The 22,453-nt window shown below is 40.0% G+C and overlaps 1 protein-coding gene across 1 annotated transcript in view; it reads left to right on the top strand.

Moving 5' to 3' along the window:
• The window catches only part of DCDC1 (doublecortin domain containing 1), a 421,814-nt gene that overhangs the window by 16,225 nt on the left and 383,136 nt on the right, over positions 1-22,453 (top strand). Inside the window, 1 exon segment of the mRNA XM_043516908.1 lies at positions 14,197-14,387. Coding sequence (XP_043372843.1) covers positions 14,197-14,387 — 191 coding nt within the window.

Genomic DNA, 22,453 nt, shown 5'->3' on the forward strand with positions numbered 1-22,453 from the left:
AGACTAGGGACCGAATGGCTAGGCAGCAGTTCAGCAGAAAAGGACCTAGGGGTTACAGTGGATGAGAAGCTGGATATGAGTCAACAGTGTGACCTTGTTGCCAAGAAGACCAATGGCATTTTGGGATGTATAAGTAGGGGCATTGCCAGCAGATCAAGGGACGTGATCGTTCCCCTCTATTCGACATTGGTGAGGCCTCATCTGCAGTACTGTGTCCAGTTTTGGGCCCCACACTACAAAAAGGATGTGGAAAAATTGGAAAATGTCCAGCAGAGGGCAACAAAAATGATTAGGGGACTGGAACACATGACTTATGAGGAGAAGCTGAGGGAACTGGGATTGTTTAGTCTGCGGAAGAGAAGAATGAGGTGGGATTTGATAGCTGCTTTCAACTACCTGAAAGGGGGTTCCAAAGAGGATGAATCTAGACTGTTCTTAGTGATAGCAGATGACAGAACAAGGAGTAATGGTCTCAAGTTGCAGTGGGGGAGGTTTAGGTTGGATATTAGGAAAAACTTTTTCAAAAGGAGGGTGCTGAAACACTGGAATGCGTTACCTAGGGAGGTGGTGGAAACTCCCTCCTTAGAAGTATTTAAGGTCAGGCTTGACAAAGCCCTTGGTGGGATCATTTAGTTGGGGATTGGTCCTGCTTTGAGCAGGGGGTTGGATTAGATGACCTCCTGAGGTCCCTTCCAACCCTGATATTCTATGATTCTATGACTAGTAGGCTCTAAAATTTTACATTGTTTTTAATGCTTTTTTTTTTACATAATTCTACATTTGTAAGTTCAACTTTCATGATAAGGAGATTGCACTACAGTACTTGTAGTAGGTGAATTGAAAAATACTATTTCTTTTATTTTCTTACAGTGCACATACTTGTAATCAAAAATAAACATAAAGTGATCACTGTACACTTTGTATTCTGTGTTGTAATTTAAATCACTATATTTGAAAATGTAGAAAACATCCAAAAAGATTAAAATAAATTGTATTCTATTATTAAAGGTGCAATTAATCGCGATTAATTTTTTTTAATCACTTGACAGCCTTAATATATATATTAGGCAGATGTATTCTTTGAATTCTGCATAATGGCAGTTAGTATGAGTAATCCAAAGTTTTATTTTGAACTTGCATTATTTTAAACTTATCTGCACTGAATTTAATCTATTGTTGTGTTAGGCAGTAGGGATTGTCTGCAATAGTTTTACCTTCAATAGATTCTTTCCCACCTTATAAAGGGGGTGCGGGGGAATTTCTACTAAAATGGTTCAGCTGTCTCCAAGAATGAGGTTAGGTAAAATATGTTACTTTGTCTATGTTAAAAAATTCTTATAGCTATTTCACTGAGAAGCACTAGCACTTCCATGTTTTGGAGTGGCACATGAAATTTGGAAGGGGTGTTGCTCTAGTTATAGAGGTGCCCCTTTTGCAGTCCCCATGAAAATCTCCTCAAATTTTACCAAGTTATATGCCCCTGAAAAACCACAGTTTGCACATAATCAATAGAGGCTCATTAGAATTGGCTGCTAAATTCTATGTAGATTCCATCTGCACTGAGTATGCTCCATCCCCACAGACCTCTTACATGCAAACAGACTGTGCATGAAGAATCTCAACAGATTGCCTGAGCATGCCCTATTCCATGATTACAGGGCTGAGCAGGCCTTTCCCTACAGTTGCACCTTCCAGCTGCCAGGAATCACTGTGGCATGGGATACCTCAGCTAAGATCAGGGAAATTATCTTTCCTGTGCTCTCCATGCCTCCTAATAGCACCCAGGCAGCATGGAGGATATAGAGAGTGTAACCTGACTCAAATGTAAAGGGTTAAGAAGCAGAGGGGGGACAAGGAAAGAGGCAGGAGCAGAAGGGAGATAACATAGGAGCAGAGAGAAAAGGAACATCAGCTGGGGAGGTACAGATAGGAGCATAGCGGGGAAAAGGGCAGCAGTGGGAGAGGGGATAAAAGTAGAGATGGAGACAAGGACAAGAGCTGAGGAAGGGGAAGAAAGGAGCAGAGGAAGATATAGTTGAGAGGAGGGGTATAGGAGCACAGTGTGGAACAAAGTAGTGTCTGGAAGAGGTGATAGGAGCAGAAAGAGATGGGGCTGCAGGGTACAAGCAGGGGGAATGGGCAAAAGCTACAGGAAAGGGATAAGAATAAGGGCTGAGGACAGGAAGAGAACTGGAGGATGAGGGGATAGGAACAGGGTGGGGGTAGGGGCAGAAGGGTTTATAAACACTACAGTATGCTCCTTTTCAGAATCTGGAATTGAACCCAGGATTCCTGAGTCTCAGTGTTCCTCTGCCTGTCAGCAAATAGCTGTGATACCCACTGGCAAAGTATATGTCTTATTCATCTGTAGTGATTGGGCCACACAGAGCATAACAGCCCACTATTGCCACTACTTACTAAGTTAGCTGAAAAGGTAGAGGTTTGTGCACTGGATTTAAAGGTTCCAGTCCTGATGCTCACCCACGTCGGGGGGTCAGTGTACTTCTACATAATGAAATTTCTGGGGTTTTTCAGTTTGCTATTTAAAATCTTAGAAAATTAATTACAAAAATTTGTGTTAAAAGAACTTTAAGGTTGCAAAGTCAAGCACTCTAAAGGTAGAAAATTTTAAGTTGTGCAAGATTTCCCTTACCATAGTTAACTGGGCATCTCTTATTTACACACTGAAGTACAAAATGGTGAGAAAAGGACAGAATAGCTCATTACATATACAACTTGTATATGAAAAAATTGGAAACATGTTGGGGGAAAATTGTTTGTTTTTTATGCTTCTGTTGTTACCACAGCAACAACGGTAAATAGTATTTAGGCTGTCTCTGAGATAGAGAACAGCTTTTCAAAGAAATATACCATACATATTTTTTGGATTTAACATGTATTTTATAGTCTCACTTCTCTTATACCCAGGTTAAAAAAGAAAGAGCAAAAATATGTATTTAATAAATGCCCCTCTATAATACTTTATGGTCTATACAAACACTTAAAGAATTATAACAAACTATCAAATCCTTATAAAAGACATATTAAAAAAGCCAAATAAAATACTAAAAACTTAGGGTGTGGAAGAGATATGTTTTTTTTTTTCTAGAGGGGCTGCAAGTTGTATATTTTCAGTCTCTTTAACATTGGGATGTGATGACCTGAGGCAGATAATCAGGGAAAGTGAGTTCTACAATTAAGTCTGCCCTGGGATAGTGCTTGGGGTGTTTCAGAGTAGCAGCCATGTTAGTCTGTATTCGCAAAAAGAAAAGGAGTACTTGTGGCACCTTAGAGACTAACAAATTTATTTGAGCATAAGCTTTCGTGAGCTACAGCTCACTTCATCGGATGCATTTGGTGGAAAAAACAGAGGAGAGATTTATATACGCACACAGAGAACATGAAACAATGGGTTTATCATACACACTGTAAGGAGAGTGATCACTTAAGATAAGCCATCACCAGCAGCTGGGGGGGAAAGGAGGAAAACCTTTCATGGTGACAAGCAAGGTAGGCTAATTCCAGCAGTTAACAAGAATATCAGAGGAACAGTGGGGGGTGGGGTGGGGGGGGAGAAATACCATGGGGAAATAGTTTTACTTTGTGTAATGACTCATCCATTCCCAGTCTCTATTCAAGCCTAAGTTAATTGTATCCAGTTTGCAAATTAATTCCAATTCAGCAGTCTCTCGTTGGAGTCTGCTTTTGAAGCTTTTTTGTTGAAGGATAGCCACTCTTAGGTCTGTAATCGAGTGACCAGAGATTGAAGTGTTCTCCAACTGGTTTTTGAATGTTATAATTCTTGACGTCTGATTTGTGTCCATTCATTCTTTTACGTAGAGACTGTCCAGTTTGGCCAATGTACATGGCAGAGGGGCATTGCTGGCACATGATGGCATATATCACATTGGTAGATGCGCAGGTGAACGAGCCTCTGATAGTGTGGCTGATGTGATTAGGCCCTATGATGGTATCCCCTGAATAGATATATGGACAGAGTGGGCAATGGGCTTTGTTGCAAGGATAGGTTCCTGGGTTAGTGGTTCTGTTGTGTGGTGTGTGGTTGCTGGTGAGTATTTGCTTCAGATTGGGGGGCTGTCTGTAAGCAAGGACTGGCCTGTCTCCCAAGATCTGTGAGAGTGATGGGTCGTCCTTCAGGATAGGTTGTAGATCCTTGATGATGCGTTGGAGAGGTTTTAGTTGGGGGGCTGAAGGTGATGGCTAGTGGCGTTCTGTTATTTTCTTTGTTGGGCCTGTCCTGTAGTAGGTGACTTCTGGGTACTCTTCTGGCTCTGTCAATCTGTTTCTTCACTTCAGCAGGTGGGTATTGTAGTTGTAGGAATGCATGATAGAGATCTTGTAGGTGTTTGTCTCTGTCTGAGGGGTTGGAGCAAATGCGGTTATATCGTAGAGCTTAGCTGTAGACAATGGATCGAGTGGTATGATCTGGATGAAAGCTAGAGGCATGTAGGTAGGAATAGCGGTCAGTAGGTTTCCGATATAGGGTGGTGTTTATGTGACCATCGCTTATTAGCACCGTAGTGTCCAGGAAGTGGATCTCTTGTGTGGACTGGTCCAGGCTGAGGTTGATGGTGGGATGGAAATTGTTGAAATCATGGTGGAATTCCTCAAGAGCTTCTTTTCCATGGGTCCAGATGATGAAGATGTCATCAATGTAGCGCAAGTAGAGTAGGGGCATTAGGGGACGAGAGCTGAGGAAGCGTTGTTCTAAGTCAGCCATAAAAATGTTGGCATACTGTGGGGCCATGTGGGTACCCATCGCAGTACCGCTGATTTGAAGGTATACATTGTCACCAAATGTGAAATAGTTATGGGTGAGGACAAAGTCACAAAGTTCAGCCACCAGGTTAGCCGTGACAGTATCGGGGATACTGTTCCTGACAGCTTGTAGTCCATCTTTGTGTGGAATGTTGGTGTAGAGGGCTTCTACATCCATAGTGGCTAGGATGGTGTTTTTAGGAAGATCACCAATGGACTGTAGTTTCCTCAGGAAGTCAGTGGTGTCTCGAAGATAGCTGGGAGTGCTGGTAACGAAGGGCCTGAGGAGGGAGTCTACATAGCCAGACAATCCTGCTGTCAGGGTGCCAATGCCTGAGATGATGGGGCATTCAGGATTTCCAGGTTTATGGATCTTGGGTAGCAGATAGAATACCCCAGGTCGGGGTTCTAGGGGTGTGTCTGTGCAGATTTGTTCTTGTGCTTTTTCAGGGAGTTTCTTGAGCAAATGCTGTAGTTTCTTTTGGTAACTCTCAGTGGGATCAGAGGGTAATGGCTTGTAGAAAGTGGTGTTGGAGAGCTGCCTAGTAGCCTCTTGTTCATACTCCGACCTATTCGTGATGACGACAGCACCTCCTTTGTCAGCCTTTTTGATTATGATGTCAGAGTTGTTTCTGAGGCTCTGGATGGCACTGTGTTCTGCATTGCTGAAGTTATGGGGTAAGCGATGCTGCTTTTCCACAATTTCAGCTCGTGCACGTCGGCGGAAGCACTCTATGTAGAAATCCAGGCTGCTGTTTTGACCTTCAGGAGGAGTCCACACAGAATCCTTCTTTTTGTAGTGTTGGCAGGAAGGTCTCTGTGGGTTAATATGTTGGTCAGAGGTGTGTTGGAAATATTCCTTGAGTCCCGAAAGCTTATGCTCTAATAAATTTGTTAGTCTCTAAGGTGCCACAAGTACTCCTTTTCTTTTTGCGAATACAGACTAAGACGGCTGCTACTCTGAAACCTGTCAGTATTTTTAGTAAAAGTCATAGACAGGTCATGGGCAATAAATAAAAATTCACGGCCTGTGACCTGTCCATGACTTATACTATAAATACCCCTAAGTAAATCTTTGAGCGACTGCTGTTGCAGGGGTCACCACAGGAGGCCACTGCTGTGGGGGCCACTGCTGCAGGGGTGCCCTGGGGGGGTCACTGCTGCAGAAGGGGGCCCGCGGCCAACAGCACCAGCTGTTGGGGGCTGCCAGAGCAGTGGATGCTCTGGCTACCCTGGGGACCGCTGCCTGGAGCCACAGGAGCAGCCGTGGCTTCGGCTGCCCCGGGGAGTGCTGCTGGGAGCCGCTGGAGCAGCAGCTGCTCTGGGAACCTGCTCTAGTCACACCTGGAACCGTTGCTCAGGCAGTCCCCAGCACCAGCTGCCAGGGGCAGCCCAAGCAATGGGCGGTGCGGCTGGTTGCGGTGCCGCCCGAGAGGCTGGCCGCAGAGCTGCTCCAGTAGCGGCCTGTGTGACTGTCCCCAGGGCCATCTGAGCAGCTGCCTCCTGAGCTTGCTGCTTGGGCAGCTCTGCCACACTGGCCACTGCAGAAGTCACGGAGGTCAGGGAAAGTCACAGAATCCGTGACTCCTGCGACCTCTGTGACAGACACAAAGCTCTAGTTCTAGTGGGTCACAAATTCAATATAAGCCAACAATGTGATGCAGTTGCAAAAAAAAAAAAGGCTAACATCATGCAAGAGTGAATTAACAGGAGTTTCGTATGTATGACACCAGAGGTAATTGTTCCAGTCTAATCCACACTGGTGAGGCCTCGGCTGGAGTACTGTGTCCAGTTCTGGGTGCTACACCTCAAGAAAGATGTGGACAAACTGGCGAGAGTCCAGAGGAGAGTAATAAAAATGGTAAAAAGCTTAGATAACCTGACCTAGGAGGAAACTGTTAAACCTAGGTGTGGATAGTCTTGAGAAAAGAAGACTGAGGGGGTCTTGATAACAGTCTTCAAATATGTTGTAGGTTCTTGTAAAGAGGATGGTGATCAATTGTTCTTCATGTTTCTTGAAGTAATCAGCTTAATCTGCAGCAAGGGAGATTTAGTTTAGATCATAGGAAAAAATGTTCTCACTATAAGGATAGTTAAGAATTGGAATAGGTTTCCAAGGGAGTTTGTGGAATCTCTGCAATTGGAGGTTTTTGAGAACAGGTTAGAGCTGTCAGGGATGGTCTAGATATACTTGGTACTGCCTCAGCTCAGAGGGATGGACTAGATGACTTCTTGAGGTCCCTTCCAGTCCTATATTCTGTGATTCTATTACTCTATAATTAGTGGCCTACATTACTTCTGCTTCCATTAAAATCAATAGTTGAAGCCCTACTGAGTCCAGCTGGTGCAGCATTAGACTCTGTAGAGACAGGTAATATAAATATTGCAGGATGGACATCAGTATAAATGTGCTCAGTCCTGTGAACAGATGTTTTGTTGCATTCTTCACAGAATTTAAGTGACTACTATGAGGGATTTAAAATAATCAAGCCTCAGTCTCAGGAGAAAAAGGTAATCAGAGGGCTGCCTACAAAAATTGTGCAACCAGTAAAAACATTTCCATACCAAGTCTGGCAATTGGGCATGGTTGAAAATGACATCAAGGTTCTTAACCTGGCTCTTGGCTTCCAAAGGTGCCACATTAGTAAGGGTAGTGGAAAAGAATACTTCCTCATGGTGACAAGCATATTCACCAGCAACATTTCACTCTTCATTAGATTGAGAATGACATATCTCAAACGTATATTCCCAGCATTATAATCCAACTAGTCCTCCATGGTTGCAACAGTAATGAGGACATATTCAATTTGTGATCTGACCCATTTTAAAATTATAAAAGCATGTAATATAAACAGTCTTATCTTTTGATTTTTTTCTAAGGGCCAACAATACATAGACCAACAATATGCACTTTTGCGACAATATGGAAGAGACCCCTTGATCCCCCTGAGTGCCAAGACTACAGTTGTGCCTGGACCTTATGTGGATTATGCAAGGGAGGGGGAAACTCCTTTCTCTCAGCCACTATTGTACACATTCACATATAGTGCACACCCATGTAATGAACTGCTGTTAATCACGAGTAAGGTATTCAAGTCAGCAGGGCCTGATGGAATTCATCTTAGGGCACTTCAGGAATTAGCTAAAGTAATCTCTGAACTGTTAGCCATTACCTTTGAGAATCATGGAGGATGGGAAAGTTCCAGAGGAGAAAGTTGAGAAGGGCAAACATAATACCTGTCTTTAAAAAGGGGCACAAAGGGGACCCAGGGGAATATAGACCTGTCAGCTTTGCTTCGGTACCTGGAAAGATACTGGAACAAATTATTAAACAATTAATTTGTAAGCAGCTAGAGAATAATAGGGTGATACGTAAGAGCCAACATGGATTTGTCAAGAACAAATCATACCAAACTAACTCAATTTCCTTCTTTGACAGGGTTACTGTCCTAGTGGATGTGGAAAACTGTAGACATATCTTGATTTTAGTATGGCTTTTGACACAGTCCCACATGACATTTGAGCTCCCCTCCAGCCCTACATTTCTGATTCTCTGAACATAATATCCTTTTTTCTTTTTCTTTACTTTTTTTTTTTTTGTAATGGCAGAATAAAGAAAAGGATCCCTGTGACTAACTGGATATTTATCCTGATGAACATAAAATGAATATTCAGTTTTTTGAAGATTCTAAATGTTATCTGAAGACTTGTATCAAAAATAGGCATGTTTAATGTCATTTTGATACTTGTTAGTGCAAACTGCAATATAACGTTTAAAGACAACAGAGGAATGAGTATGTTGTCTATGATGCTTATAAACATGATAGATCGACAGTATTTCACAGTTTACATTAACAGCAGCTTCAGGAGAAATGTAATTATCAAATGAATTATAGAAGTTTTGGTATTCAGATTATTCATTTTATTTTTAATTGGCTTTTTTCAAGATAATTGGGTATGTTCCCATGTGTTTGTGGGAAGAGGGCATTGCGCTAATTGGCTTTGATGCACTTATCTTCTTTGGAAGTATAGAATGAATTCTACCATACTTTTGTTTAACATTTGTTTTATGTTGTAGTTTCTTCTTTAAAAAATATTTTTTTCTGGTATAAAGAACTGTTAAATCTACTTACTTGCCTCTGACCATTACCATTAAATATGTCTGATATCTCTACCTACTACCTGCTCATTACTATCTGAAAACACATTCCCAAAGTCCTTAGTCCTAGCTCAGGCAAAACTCCCATTGTACTCTATTCCAGTTTTGTTTGAGTTAGAACAGAATAAAAATTGCAAGACTAGTCACATAGCAGAGCGGTTTTCGAAAGGACAGTCCTCTAAGGAACATTTATTCAGTGGTTGAAATGCATGTTGGAGAGACGTTATTTTGTTTCATTTTTAATCACAGAAGATAACTATGGTAAAATGAAAAAATGTAAACGATAAATACATTAGTAATTGCAATTTGTATTTCTTGCCTTTTTTAGTATAGACTACAAGAGTAAACAGTTTTAACATAAAACTGTATTTCAGATACACAGTTTGTATACACTTCTGTGGATTATAGAATGGATTGGCTCTTCTTTATTATTGTTGTTTATTATGTGGATTACAGTAGTGCCTCTAGGTTGAGTCCCCATTGTGCTGGACATTGTATAGACATATGCTGCAGACAGTCCTTTCTCCAAAGAACTAACATTCTATTTGTGAAAAGATGTAAAGGAAAGTAGCAATGAAAAGAAGAAACAAACAAAAGCGGGAAGGGGGGCGGGGGAGGAAGGGAGGACAGGGTAACAGCAATTCAAGTTTATTTTTAATAGTCTAGCCTTGTACACAGTTTGTAGGTATAGAGGTTTTGTTGTTGTTGTTTGTGAATGGAGACAAATGAGCAGTTCAGTAGCAATAATCTTAGCGCATCACCTGCCTAGCCATTATAATTTGACAGTATTCTATAGAAGTGAATCTTGAGGGATTTGAAGAATAAGGTAGCAGCTTTATCAATCTTTTCAAGGAGGATGACCCATTCATAAAGGACAGCATGGAAGAAAGCATGAAGGTTCTGTAGGTGAAATGGATCATCAGAGCTGGCATTGATGAGGAAATCCAGGGAGCTGATGACAACACAGTGAGATAATAGAGTCAGTAAGTAGGGTAGGGCTAAACTGTGAAAGGCCCAGAAGATAAGGACAAGAATTTGAGATAGCAGAGAAGGGAAGCTAATGGATTGATTCAAAGGGGGAAAAGATGTTATCAAAATAATGGATAAAGAAAACTATCTTAGCAGCTGCCTTTTAAATGAACTTGAGGGGGTTAAAGGTCACACTAGTCGAGCCCTGCAAATCCATGGATATCCACCATTTTTGCGGACTATGGATCAGAGGCGGTTACAAATTTTGTATCTGTGCATGGGTCTGCAGCACACACAAATGGAGTGGCTGTCACCCAGCCCTCAAGCGCCAGCCCAGCTCTCTGAATCATGCAGCAGCAGGCTGCGATATGTGGCAGTAGCCCATTGGACATTCTGGGAGTTGTAGTCCCCAGCTTGCTCGGATGGAGGAGGTAAACTACAACTCCCAGAAGGGTAGACATACTCAGAAGGGTAGACATATCCTGTGCTCCTGTGCAGTGAGCCAAGCACCATTTCGAAAGAGGTGTACTTTAAACTAGCAGGTGGGAATGGTGGGCTCTGTGAGGAGAATAGATGTCACTGCTCTCTGTCCTGGCTGGGTCTGTATGTTTTAGAGGCACTGCGGCTGTGTAAGAGTGTCTGATCCCCCCATTGGGAGGGTAGCACTGCATACGAGGGCCCAGGATTGTAGCCTCCCTGCCCAGGACAGGGAAGGAGGTATGACAAGTGCGGAGCGGGTGGCACTTCTCTAAGGAGAAGTGGGGTGTGGCTGGGAGTCAGGGGCTTGGTACAGCAATATCCACGGACAATTTTTGCGGATTGCATATAGGATGCAGATGAAGATTTTGTATCTGTGAAGGACTCTACACACTAGTCAAGGTCAGAATTTAGGAGGTTGCAATAATAAGGTGTTGCATGATGAAGTGTAATGCAATGTTATAGAGAAATACAGTTGCATACAAATTAGCATTTTATGGTATAACTAACTTTTATTAAATACACTACATATGCAGTAGATCTACATAGCAAAATGTCAGATATTCTGCATTAATACAGGAGAAGTTTGTGTTTAAAGTAGGAGTTGTGAGAGCAATAGGTTGAACTATGAAATCTTTCAGCACTTTTTAAATGTCAGTATATCAGAGCCTCAAGTTGTGCAAGTTCCACAATAGGACCGGACTCTTCAGAAGTTTTTCTACAAAGAGGTGACAAAGACAAGACTCATGCTTTGGGAGTCTGCCAAAAATATTCCACAATTGCACTGGCCGACTTTCTTTGTCCTCCAGACAGTCAAGTTTGGTGGGCAGTCAGATTTTCTTGCATCACAAACAAAGGGCTAGAGCAGCCACACTTTGGGAGGATGCTAGGAAGTCTGAGTTATGGGTGGTTGGACTCTGGCCAACATAATGCACTGTAGATGCTGGAGCCCCATGTTGGGACCCTGGATTCAACAGTTCCTAACCTGGGGTTACAAATGAATGTAGATCATCAAGTCCTAGATTAACAAACCCATGGTCTGCTAACTCAAGTTCTGCTAACCCTGAGTTTACATGGCAGTGTAGACATACCTCCAGAGGCCTAAAAGGGCTAGAAATAGTGTCAAGGGCAGACCTGCTGGAACCAGCTGTTGGCCTGCTCTCTGACTAACACCCTGAAGCAGCCCCACCTGCCACATTGACCTTTTAGTGAGGAAAAGAGTAATAACTTGTGTCACAGTTGGCTCAAGGATATTTCTAACTAAAAATCCAGAAGGCTTCATGTTCCATTTTCTAGGGACCAGATTCTGCCACCATTGGCATTTTGTGCCATGCCTTTCTATCTAGATATTCCCATTAATTCCAATGGGACTACTTAAGGAGTATGTGGTGCACTGAAAAATACTCCGCATGACATAGGGTAGCAGAATATGGCCCTGGGTGATTATAAACTATAGCTTAAAGAGCCTGATTTCAAAAATCCTTCCCAGGTGGTGATTTTAGCCTGTGTTTTTAGAGGTTCACACTGCAAACAAAGAAAACATTTGCAAATGCTGAAATTATTGCTATCCGCTAGGTAGTTAGTTTTTATACAACTATAGTGCTAAATCTGGCTTGCTTTAAAAACATGTCAGTAGCCTCATTTGTAAAAGGGATTTTATAATTACTTGGATTAATTAATAAAGTTTACTTCAGCTTTCCCATTAGGTACTGGTATAATTATTATTGTTATTTATTATCTTTTGGTAAGTGACCAAAACCACTATGAGAACATGAGAAGCAGATCGTTTTGAATTCTGAACTACAGGAGTTGCACCTTAACTTCAGTTCCCCATTTTAATAGAAGAGGCTACAAGAACATTAATTTTTTGCACACAATAGGTTTGTCACAGTTCAGGATGAGCTGTACCCTCTCTCAGTCTCTGGGTGGGCAACCTTTCCAAGTGACAAGGCTATGTCTGAACTTCTGTCAGAGGCGAATCCCGCAATTCATTCCACTCTTTGACTGTCTCCAGGTCTTAGTATCCGATGAAGTGAGCTGTAGCTGACGAAAGCTTATGCTCAAATAAATTTGTTAGTCTCTAAGGTGCCACAAGTACTCCTTTTCTATTTACCAAGTGTTTCCCAACAGATCTAGTTGGGTTTTGAGTCCGATTATAGACTTCTCTTTGGAAGTCTATGATCGATATGAAAATACAGTGATTCAAAACAGCCTCTTTGAAACGAAGTATTATTTACGTAACCTCAGGCATGTACCAAACAGAGAGGAACAGGGTTAAAACAAAATGTCTCTACACATATTATCTTACCTAAACCGTAGCCTTTCCTAGGTCCCACTTGTCCCAGGTACTTCCAACATTGGAGCTGGGTGAGGCAGACTTCATCCCTGGAGTCTCTGCCTCAATCTGACCCTCAGTCACTGTCTCCCCACTCTGAAATCAGCTTTTTTTATCCATCTCAAAGTTACTTTGTTTTCTGTAGGACTCCTGAATCTAGTCAATCCAGTTTAAGCATCTCACTAGGGAGGCCAGAGGTAGACTTCCAGCAGTGGATTTGTCCATTAAACAGTGGCAATTGAGTCATAGTCATTGTCTCCCTTCCTGGGAATCTATAAAACCATCCAGGACTGAGTTAGCTCACGAAAGCTTATGCTCAAATATATTTGGTATTTTCTAAGGTGCCACAGGTACTCCTTTTCTTTTTTGTGGATTAAGACTAACACGGCTGCTACTCTGAAATCTTTCCTTCTGTGTAAGAGACAGCATGATACTGCTCATGTACACAGAGACACACAATATATATATATTTTAGATATTGATATCTCCCACACTCTTCTGAAGACTAAAATAGGTAGAAATCTACACACGGCAGATGAGGATCTGCTCCACAGTTTCTGCATTCTGAAAATAAATAATTTAATATTTATTTGAAACATACAAAAAGTTCCAATCTTGCAAAGACTTATATATGAGAGTAGTCTCACTGGTGCCAATGGGACTACTTACATGCTTTAAATTAAGCATGAGAGTAATTATTTGTGGGACTGGGGCCTTAATCTGTAAATGCCTGATTCTAAGAATTAGATTCATAGATTCATAGATACTAAGATTCATAGATTCATAGATACATAATTGCTGAGCATCTGCTGCTCCCATTGATTTAACAGGAGTTGTGGATACTCAGCACTTCTTGGGATCAAGACAAACTTTTGTCTCTGATATTTTGCATGGTTGAGCGTGAGCAATTCATACAATACTCTAATTGCTTCCCCCTCTGTTAGCTTATATATATATCTATATCTATATGAAAGCAAGAATTTTTTAACACTTTAATCCTATACTTTGGAAAGTCTTGCATATAGCTTTCACAATAACATTTCATAATAAATGAAATAATATTCCTTCCAAATGAATTTCAGCAATAAACTGTTAGTAAGTTACAAAACCTCATATACAAGCCTTTAGGATTTCTGGATAATTCCGCCAATCTAGCTCTATAGAGAAGACCTTTTTATCCCTCCCTCTCTCCCTCTCTCTCTCTCTCTCTCTCTTTAAGCCTCCATATTGCTATTGTTCCTCACCAGCTCCAAATTCTGTTCCCTAAGAATGTAAATACATAAAAAATACAATCTGTCTGCATCCAAACCGAACCTTACTATGTTCAAAACCCAATACTGGCTTCAGTTAGACTACTCATGTGAAAAAGCACTACTGGATTGGGTTCAGGCTAATTAATCAGAGTCATCAGTCGTAACTGTTAATAGAAAAAACCTCTGCATTAATTTTAATTACTGGCTTTGACATTTCTAAACAGGAAATGGCAAATGACAAAAGGCCAGTAAGTGCTCATGCACCTTGCAATCCAACTTTTGGGACATCACAAAGAAATAATGAATTCTTAACTTCATCAACATCTTCATGTCATAACAGTGTACAAACTACGGTAGTGAAGCAGTTTGTGAATAAAGTCATCACATCTATTTCCCACTTATATCATTTGCCAAGGTAAGATTTTTAATTTGCTATTTTGTGATATGCTGCAAAGAATATAATTGAGCAAAATAACTTTATTAGCAACAGTTTAAAGCTGAAAATAGAGGCAATTTTAAAATATAATTTCATGGTTGCACAGTAACATTTACTCTTAGTTTCCTTTAATCAATCTGAAAAGTGCCTCAGAACATTGCAGATATGGAGAAATGTTTTAGCTATAGCTCACTTTGAGCTATCTAAATTTGAGTTTATCTAGATTTTTAATCATCTCAAAATTAGTGATTTGTGGCATTGAAGCCTTAAAAACAAAGGCCTCCTCTTCAGATTTTCAGATTTTTTCATTTGGTTAGATATTAGTCCTTCTCCTGGAATTCTCCAGCCATGCGGGGAACAGGAATGCCAAGCCAGGACCCTAGTAGTCAATTTAAGTCATTATAGCAATACAAATTATGTAAATATACAAACATGATTAAAGATACAAGATTCAGAGTAGCAGCCGTGTTAGTCTGTATTCGCAAAAAGAAAAGGAGTACTTGTGGCACCTTAGAGACTAACAAATTTATTTGAGCATAGCTTTTGTGAGCTACAGCTCACTTCATCAGATGCATCCGATGAAGTGAGCTGTAGCTCACGAAAGCTTATGCTCAAATAAATTTGTTAGTCTCTAAGGTGCCAAAGATACAAGATGTTGCACATGTATATTTAAGGGGCAAATCCTTATGTGTCATACAAGCCATGCAAAGGCATAAGATGGCATAAGGCACCACCCTTACTCCCTATTTGGGCTACCCATCCTGTGGGTAGCTGCAGGGGGATGGGGCCACTGTATCCTTGGTTCTGCCTCCCCCATCATGCAGCAAGCGTACCAGTATCAGGTTTAAATCTGGTGCAGTTTATTTTTTCCCTTAATAAAAGGAAAAATTGGGAGATTGGAGCTCTTGGAATCACAATCAACTTTGTGGTCCACTCCTGATGCCCTGTCCCTCAAGCAGAATGGAGCCCTTCTCCTACACATCTTAGGAAATCAAAGACAGTCCTCTTCTACAAGCTTTAGGAGCTCTGCAACTTACCTTACAAGATTCATAGTGAATGAAGCAAGTATTCATGTACTCATTAACTAATGGGTTTGTGCATTTATTGTAAGTACACATTTTTGTTTCTTGGAAGATTATTTAACTGTAAGAAAGTTTATCCTTGGCTTACTAACAAACAAAGTTTTATGCTTCTTTCTAAGCTCTTACTGTTTTGCAGAGAACAGAGATTGGAGACCATATGCTGTGTTTTAACAAAATGAACAAAACTTGATAATTTTAACACAGTACACCTGGCATAGGGCTAATCCTAGAACAGAAGTAAACATTTTTATTAAACATATTAATTATCTGATAGTTTATACTAGGGCTATTGATTAATCGCAGTTAACTCAAGCAATAACTCAAACAAATGAATCGCGATTACAAAAATTAATTGCAATTTATCGCAGTTTTAATCACACTGTTAAACAAAAGGATACCAACTGAAATTTCTTTAATATTTTGGATGTTTTTCTACATTTTCATATATATTGTATTCTGTGTTGTAACCAAAATAAGAGTGTATATTATTTTTGATTACAAATATTTGCACTGTAAAAATGATAAACAAAAGAAATAGTATTTTTCAGTGCACCTCATACAAGTATGGTAGTGCAATATCTTTGTTGTGAAAGTGCAACTTACAAATGTAGATTTATTTTTGTTACATAACTGCACTCAAAAACAAAACAATGTAAAACTTCAGAGCCTACAAGTCTACTCATTCCTACTTCTTATACAGCCAATCGCTCAGACAAACAAGTTTGTTTACATTTACAAGAGATAATGCTGACCACTTCTTGTGTACAATGTCACCTGAGAGTGAGAACAGGTATTTGCATGGCACCTTTGTAGCTGGCATTGCAAAGTGTTTATGCCAGATATGCTAAACATTTGTATGCCCCTTCATCCTTCGGCCACCATTCCAGAGGACATGCTTCCATGCTGATGGTGCTCATTAAAAAAATAATGCATTAATTAAATTTGTGACTGAACTGGGGGGCAATGGTATGTCCCCTGCTCTGTATTACCCGCATTCTGCCATATATTTCATGTTATAGCAGCCTCGGATGATGACCCACCTCATGTTGTTCATTTTAAGAACACTTTCACTGCAGATTTGACAAAACGCAAAGAAGGTACCAATGTGAGATTTCTAAAGATAGCTACAGCACTCAACCCAAGGTTTAAGAATCTGAAGTGCCTTCCAAAATCTGAGAGGGATGAGCTTTCAGCATGCTTTCAGAAGTCTTAAGTGAGCAACACTCTGATGCAGAACCATCCAAAAAGAAAATCAACCTTCTGCTGGTGGCATCTGACTCCGATGATGAAAATGAACATACATTGGTCCACACTGCTTTGGATTGTTATCTAGCAGAACCCATTATCAGCATGGACACCTGTCCCCTGGAATGGTGGTTGAAGCATGAAGGGACATATGAATCTTGAGCGCATCTGGCACGTAAATATCTTATGATATTTTGTCAACATGGTTGCGCAAAAGTCAGCATGTTTTCTGTAAAGGGAGATCATGTCTTACTAATCTATTAGAGTTCTTTGAGGGGGTCAACAAACATGTGGACAAAGGGCTCCAGAGGTGATCCTGTAAGCCTGACTTCAGTACCGGGCAAACTGGTTGAAAACATAATAATAAACAATATTCTCAGACATATAGATGAACATAATTTGTTGAGGAAGAGTCAACATGGTTTTAGTAAAGGGAAATCATGCCTCACCAATCCACTAGCATTCTTTGAGAGGGTCAACGAGCATGTGGACCAAGGGGATCCAGTGTATATAGTGTACTTAGATTTCCAGAAAGCCTTTGACAAGGTCCCTCACCAAAGGCTCTTACGTAAATTAAGTTGTCATGGGATAAGAGGTAAGATCTTTCATGGATTGAGAACTAGTTAAAAGACAGGGAACAAAGGGTAGGAATAAATAGTAAATTTTCAGAATGGAGGGGTAACTAGTGGTGTTCCCCAGTGGTCAGTCTAAGACCAATCCTATTCAACTTATTCATAAATGATCTGGAGAAAGGGGTAAACAGTGAAGTGGCAAAGTTTGCAGATGATACTAAAATGCTCAAGATAGTTAAGACCAAAGCAGACTGTGAAGAACTTTAAAAAGATCTCACAAAACTAAGTGATTGGGCAACAAAATGGTAAATGAAATTTAATGTGGATAAATTTAAAGTAGTGCACATTGGAAAAAATAACCCCAACTATACATACAATATAATGGGGGCTAATTTAGCTACAACTAATCAGGAGAAAGATCTTTGAGTCATTGTGGATAGTTCTCTGAAGACGTCCACGCAGTGTGCAGCGGCAGTCAAAAAAGCAAACGGGATGTTAGGAATCATTAAAAAAGGGCTAGAGAATAAGATGGAGACTATCTTATTGCCCTTATATAAATCCATGGTACGTCCACATCTTGAATACTGCATACAGATGTGGTCCCCTCATCTCAAAAAATATATACTGCCATTAGAAAAGGTTCAGAAAAGGGCAACTAAAATGATTAGGGGTTTGGAACAGGTCCCATATGAGGAGAGATTAAAGAAGCTTGGACTTTTCAGCTTGGAAAAGAGGAGACTAAGGGGGGATATCATAGAGGTATATAAAATCATGAGTGGTGTGGAGAAAGTGAATAAGGAAAAGTTATTTACTTGTTCCCATAATATAAGAACTAGAGCAGCAGGTTTAAAACAAATAAAAGGAAGTTCTTCATTCAGCATACAGTCAACCTGTGGAACTCCTTGCCTGAGGAGGTTTCAAAGGCTAGGACTATAACAGGGTTTAAAAGAGAACAGAATAAATTCATAAATTAAGTCCATTAATGGCTGTTAGCCAGGATGGGTAAGGAATGGTGTCCCTAGCCTCTGTTTGTCAGAGGGTGGAGATGGATGGCAGGAGTGAGATCACTTGATCATTACCTGTTAGGTTCACTCCTTCTGAGGCACCTGGCATTGGCCGCTGTCGGTAGACAGTATACTGGGCTGGATGGACCTTTGGTCTGACCCAGTATGGCCATTCTTATGTTCTTATGTGACGCCGGCTACAACAGTGCCATGCGAATGCCTGTTCTTACTTTCAGATGATATTGTAAACAAGAAGCGGGCAGCATTATCTCTTGCAAATGTAAACAAACTTGTTTGTCTGAGTAGGACTGAGAACAAGAAGTAGGACTGAGTGGACTTGCAGCCTCTAAAATTTTACATTTTTTAATACAATCTTTTTGTACATAATTCTACATTTGTAAGTTCAACTTCCATGATAAAGAGATTGCATTACAGTACTTGTATGAGGTAATTTAAAAATACTATTTCTTTTGTTTTTTACAGAGCAAATATTTGTAATAAAAAATTAATATAAAGTGAGCACGGTACACTTTGTATTCTGTGTTGTAATTGAAATCAATATATTTGAAAATGTAGAAAACATCCAAAATGTTTATATAAATGCTATTCTATTATTGTTTAACAGTGCGATTAATCACAATTAATTTTTTTAATCACTTGGACAGCCCTAGTTTATACACTTATCACGATATTATCTCAGTGCTTCAGGAGAGAAATTGGTGATACGATACTCTTAAGTCACTTAGCCCAGTTAGTGGTTCCTACATTGTTTCCTGGTGTTTTATTTCCAAAGAGTTTATAATCTAACTAGATAAAAAACAAAGTATTGAGGAAATAGTTGTAACATAAAAGCATTGATTGCCTTTGGATTGAGGGGTTATGTTTGGCATCTCTCTTTCAATATCTGTAGTTTAATTTTTAAATAAAGTTTGTGTTTACATTACATTGTAAGCTAAATAAACTTCCCCCCCTACTTGCTTATTTTAAACCCCTGCCCCTTGTTCTCTCCTACTTGTTTCTATAAGATACTCTTCACTGTGGAGCCCATTCCTCACAATGTATCCCATGCCAATAGTACCTTTTTCTTTTTTCTCACCAGGTCTTTAGTGTAGCTAAAGTATGGCTTGATTTATATTCATAGTTGCCTACCTAACCATCACTGAAAACTTAAATTTGGACCATGGTGGCCTACATGCATCAGTTCTTGCAGATAAGCTAAAAGGAAAACCTCCTCTACCTGGCTGATTTAGTAACAGCTGTGCTGATCCTATTTTGTTAGAGATGGTTCTTATTGCATTCCTTCCTCTGTCTCAAATATGGGGAGTCTTTCATTTGGACTGGGAGGGAAAAGAAAATCCTGGGGCCCCTTTATAATTTGTATCATAACTTTCTTGTTCATCAAAATTGGACATAGTGTTATCATAACAGTGTTATGATGATGTTAGTGCAAGCCTCTTGCAGAAAAAATGTCAGACCAAAATAGAAAGCAACAATGGGAGTACAATCAATGGAGAGTTCATTACAGTATCAACTCAAAATGATAAAGGTATAAATCTACTAGGATGACATGGTCTGTCCATACAAAGTTATACTAATGCAGTTATTTGCAGTAGACAATTAGGTGGCAAAACAAAATAATATCAGTGCAAGTCTATATAAACATGTATATGATGCCTGGAGGAAGATAGGCTAGCAATGTGAACTTCCGTTATAGCTAAGTCTCAGTACTTTCATTATTTAAATGTTTTATGCAGATAAATATTTAGAGAGATATAAACTATCTAGATTGTACTAGTTGCAGTTAGTCCAACAAGAAGTTTAACTACTATTAAAAAAGTAATAAGATATAGTTTAGCTTAAAATACAATTAATAAATATTAAAATAAAACACTATATCTCTTGAGCAAGGTTTTAAGTGCTCCAAAAATACAAAGCAAGAAATATATGCTTGTCAAATATAAATAAATAATTTAGGTGAAAATGGATGACCAGATATAACAAAGAGAGGACCAAATAATGAAGGGCTAAAGAGTGGTTGTTACATTTGATGTACTTCATTGTATATTGTAAGTAATTGCTATCCATAAAAATTCTATGGCTTCTGTATAAGAAAAAGGAGACAATTTGACAGGCAACACTGGTACTAAGCGACAGCAAGTACAAATCCTTGGCAACTGTCATTACCCTGCTGTTGAATTCACGTCCAAAACTGTGTGATAACTTCGACCTGCATACTTGTTATTGAACCAGGGTCTGTCAAAGTAGCCACATTTTCCACTTATGAATAGGATTGTTAGCCTCATGTAGATTTAGGTCTTAGAAACCTTAAAACTGTGTAGAATGCTTTTCTTTCATTTAAAAGAATACTATTGTTTTGTGCTTAAATAATAAAAATATGTTGAAGTGTATCCTGGTTAAATTTTCATGGATAGTTTGAAAATCTCTTAAAAAATTTATAGTAAAATAAAACTTCTATGTTGTATCTAAATTAATTTAAAGTGTATGAATTAGAGATTAGAATAATTTGCTTTTATAATAACTACAAACCTCTCTCTAAAAACTTCCTCAATATAATCACACAAAGAAGCAATTCTAGAACTGCTAGTAAATATGCAATAAAGATTTTAGGCCTCAATACACATGGGGTTTGGGATTCTTTTGTTTCTTTCATTTAAGCATCTTGAGTGTGTCCTATTGCTGTAATTCTTGGCCACTTTTTTTCTCAATATTAAACCCAACAGCAGGAGCCCTACACAAGCATGTTTCCTTGTGCCACAAACATGGGATGACAACCTTTTGGCTCGATTTAACATGGATGTGAACAGGAATTTTGCCTTAATAAGGAGTGAAGAATCATACATTTTACCATGACACTTAATGTCATTTCAGAGATCACATGACAAAGTCTCTAAAAAAATAGTGTAGTTTTTCCAGGAGTTAACATGATGTGGTCAGACATGCTTCAGCACAGGGTCTGGTGGAGAGCCCTGAGCCCCCCCAGGGTGGACGGCAAGGATGTATGTGAATAGGGAGGTGGCCAAATTCCTTTGGACCATAGAAAGGACAGTAATTTCACATCCTGGCATAGTATATGGGGCAGCAGAGTTGTTTCGGGAGGATGGGTCTGACTTAGGTGCCGTCATTTTTTTATCAACTGATATAAAAGATGGCATTAGGAGATGTCTGGGAACCCAACTGGGTGTGGGGAGGAGGCAGCCAAGCTAATTGCTGTTGCCTCCTTGTGGCAGATGTCCAGTGCAGGTACTCCATAGGGAAAGTATACAGTGACTTGATAAATGGCTTGGAAAAGGACTTAAAAAGGTGTTCGTTAAAGGAGCAAATGGGGGGCAGTTGGGCACTCCTATGATTGGTATGGCAGGGAGCCACCCCCCATTCTTATAGCCCACCTTAACCCTCCTACGAGGCAGAGGTGCAGGGTAAGTTCCTGGCAGTGGATTTACTGAAGGCCCTGGGAGGCAAAAAGAGGGGGGAGCTGGTGGCAGCCCCTCACCCCGGGTATGGAAAAAGAGAGGGAACTGGTAAAAGCCCCCCAGGTTTATTATGGAATAAACATGGGGGTTATCTGCACTGTACACTTATCTACCGGGTAGTCCCAGACATCTAATAATATAAGTTGCAGCCTGATTAAACCATGTCAAATGTCTCCTGTTCTTCTTTCAGCATAACCAGACAATGAGCCCAACTATAGGAGCACTACACAAGCATGTTTCCTTGTGCCACAAACATGGTATTACAACCTTTTGGCTCAATTTAACATTGATCTGAACAGGAATTTTGCCTTAATGAGTGAAAACCCATTGTTTCATGTTCTCTGTGTATATAAATCTCCCCACTGTATTTTCCACTGAATGCATCCGATGAAGTGAGCTGTAGCTCAATGAAAGCTTATACTCAAATAAATTTGTTAGTCTCTAAGGTGCCACAAGTCCTCCTTTCCTTTTTGCAGATACAGACTAACACGGCTGTTACTTTGAAACCTGACATTTTACCATGGCACTTAATGTCATTTCACAAATCACATGACAAAATCTCTAAAAAAAATAGTGTAGTTTTTCACTACACGCTGAGCTCTTCACCCTATATTAGGTTTCCAGTGAACTGTGCGCTAGGGTTGTGTTCAG

Source organism: Dermochelys coriacea, chromosome 6 (assembly GCF_009764565.3).
Source record: "Dermochelys coriacea isolate rDerCor1 chromosome 6, rDerCor1.pri.v4, whole genome shotgun sequence".
Taxonomy (NCBI): domain Eukaryota; kingdom Metazoa; phylum Chordata; order Testudines; family Dermochelyidae; genus Dermochelys; species Dermochelys coriacea.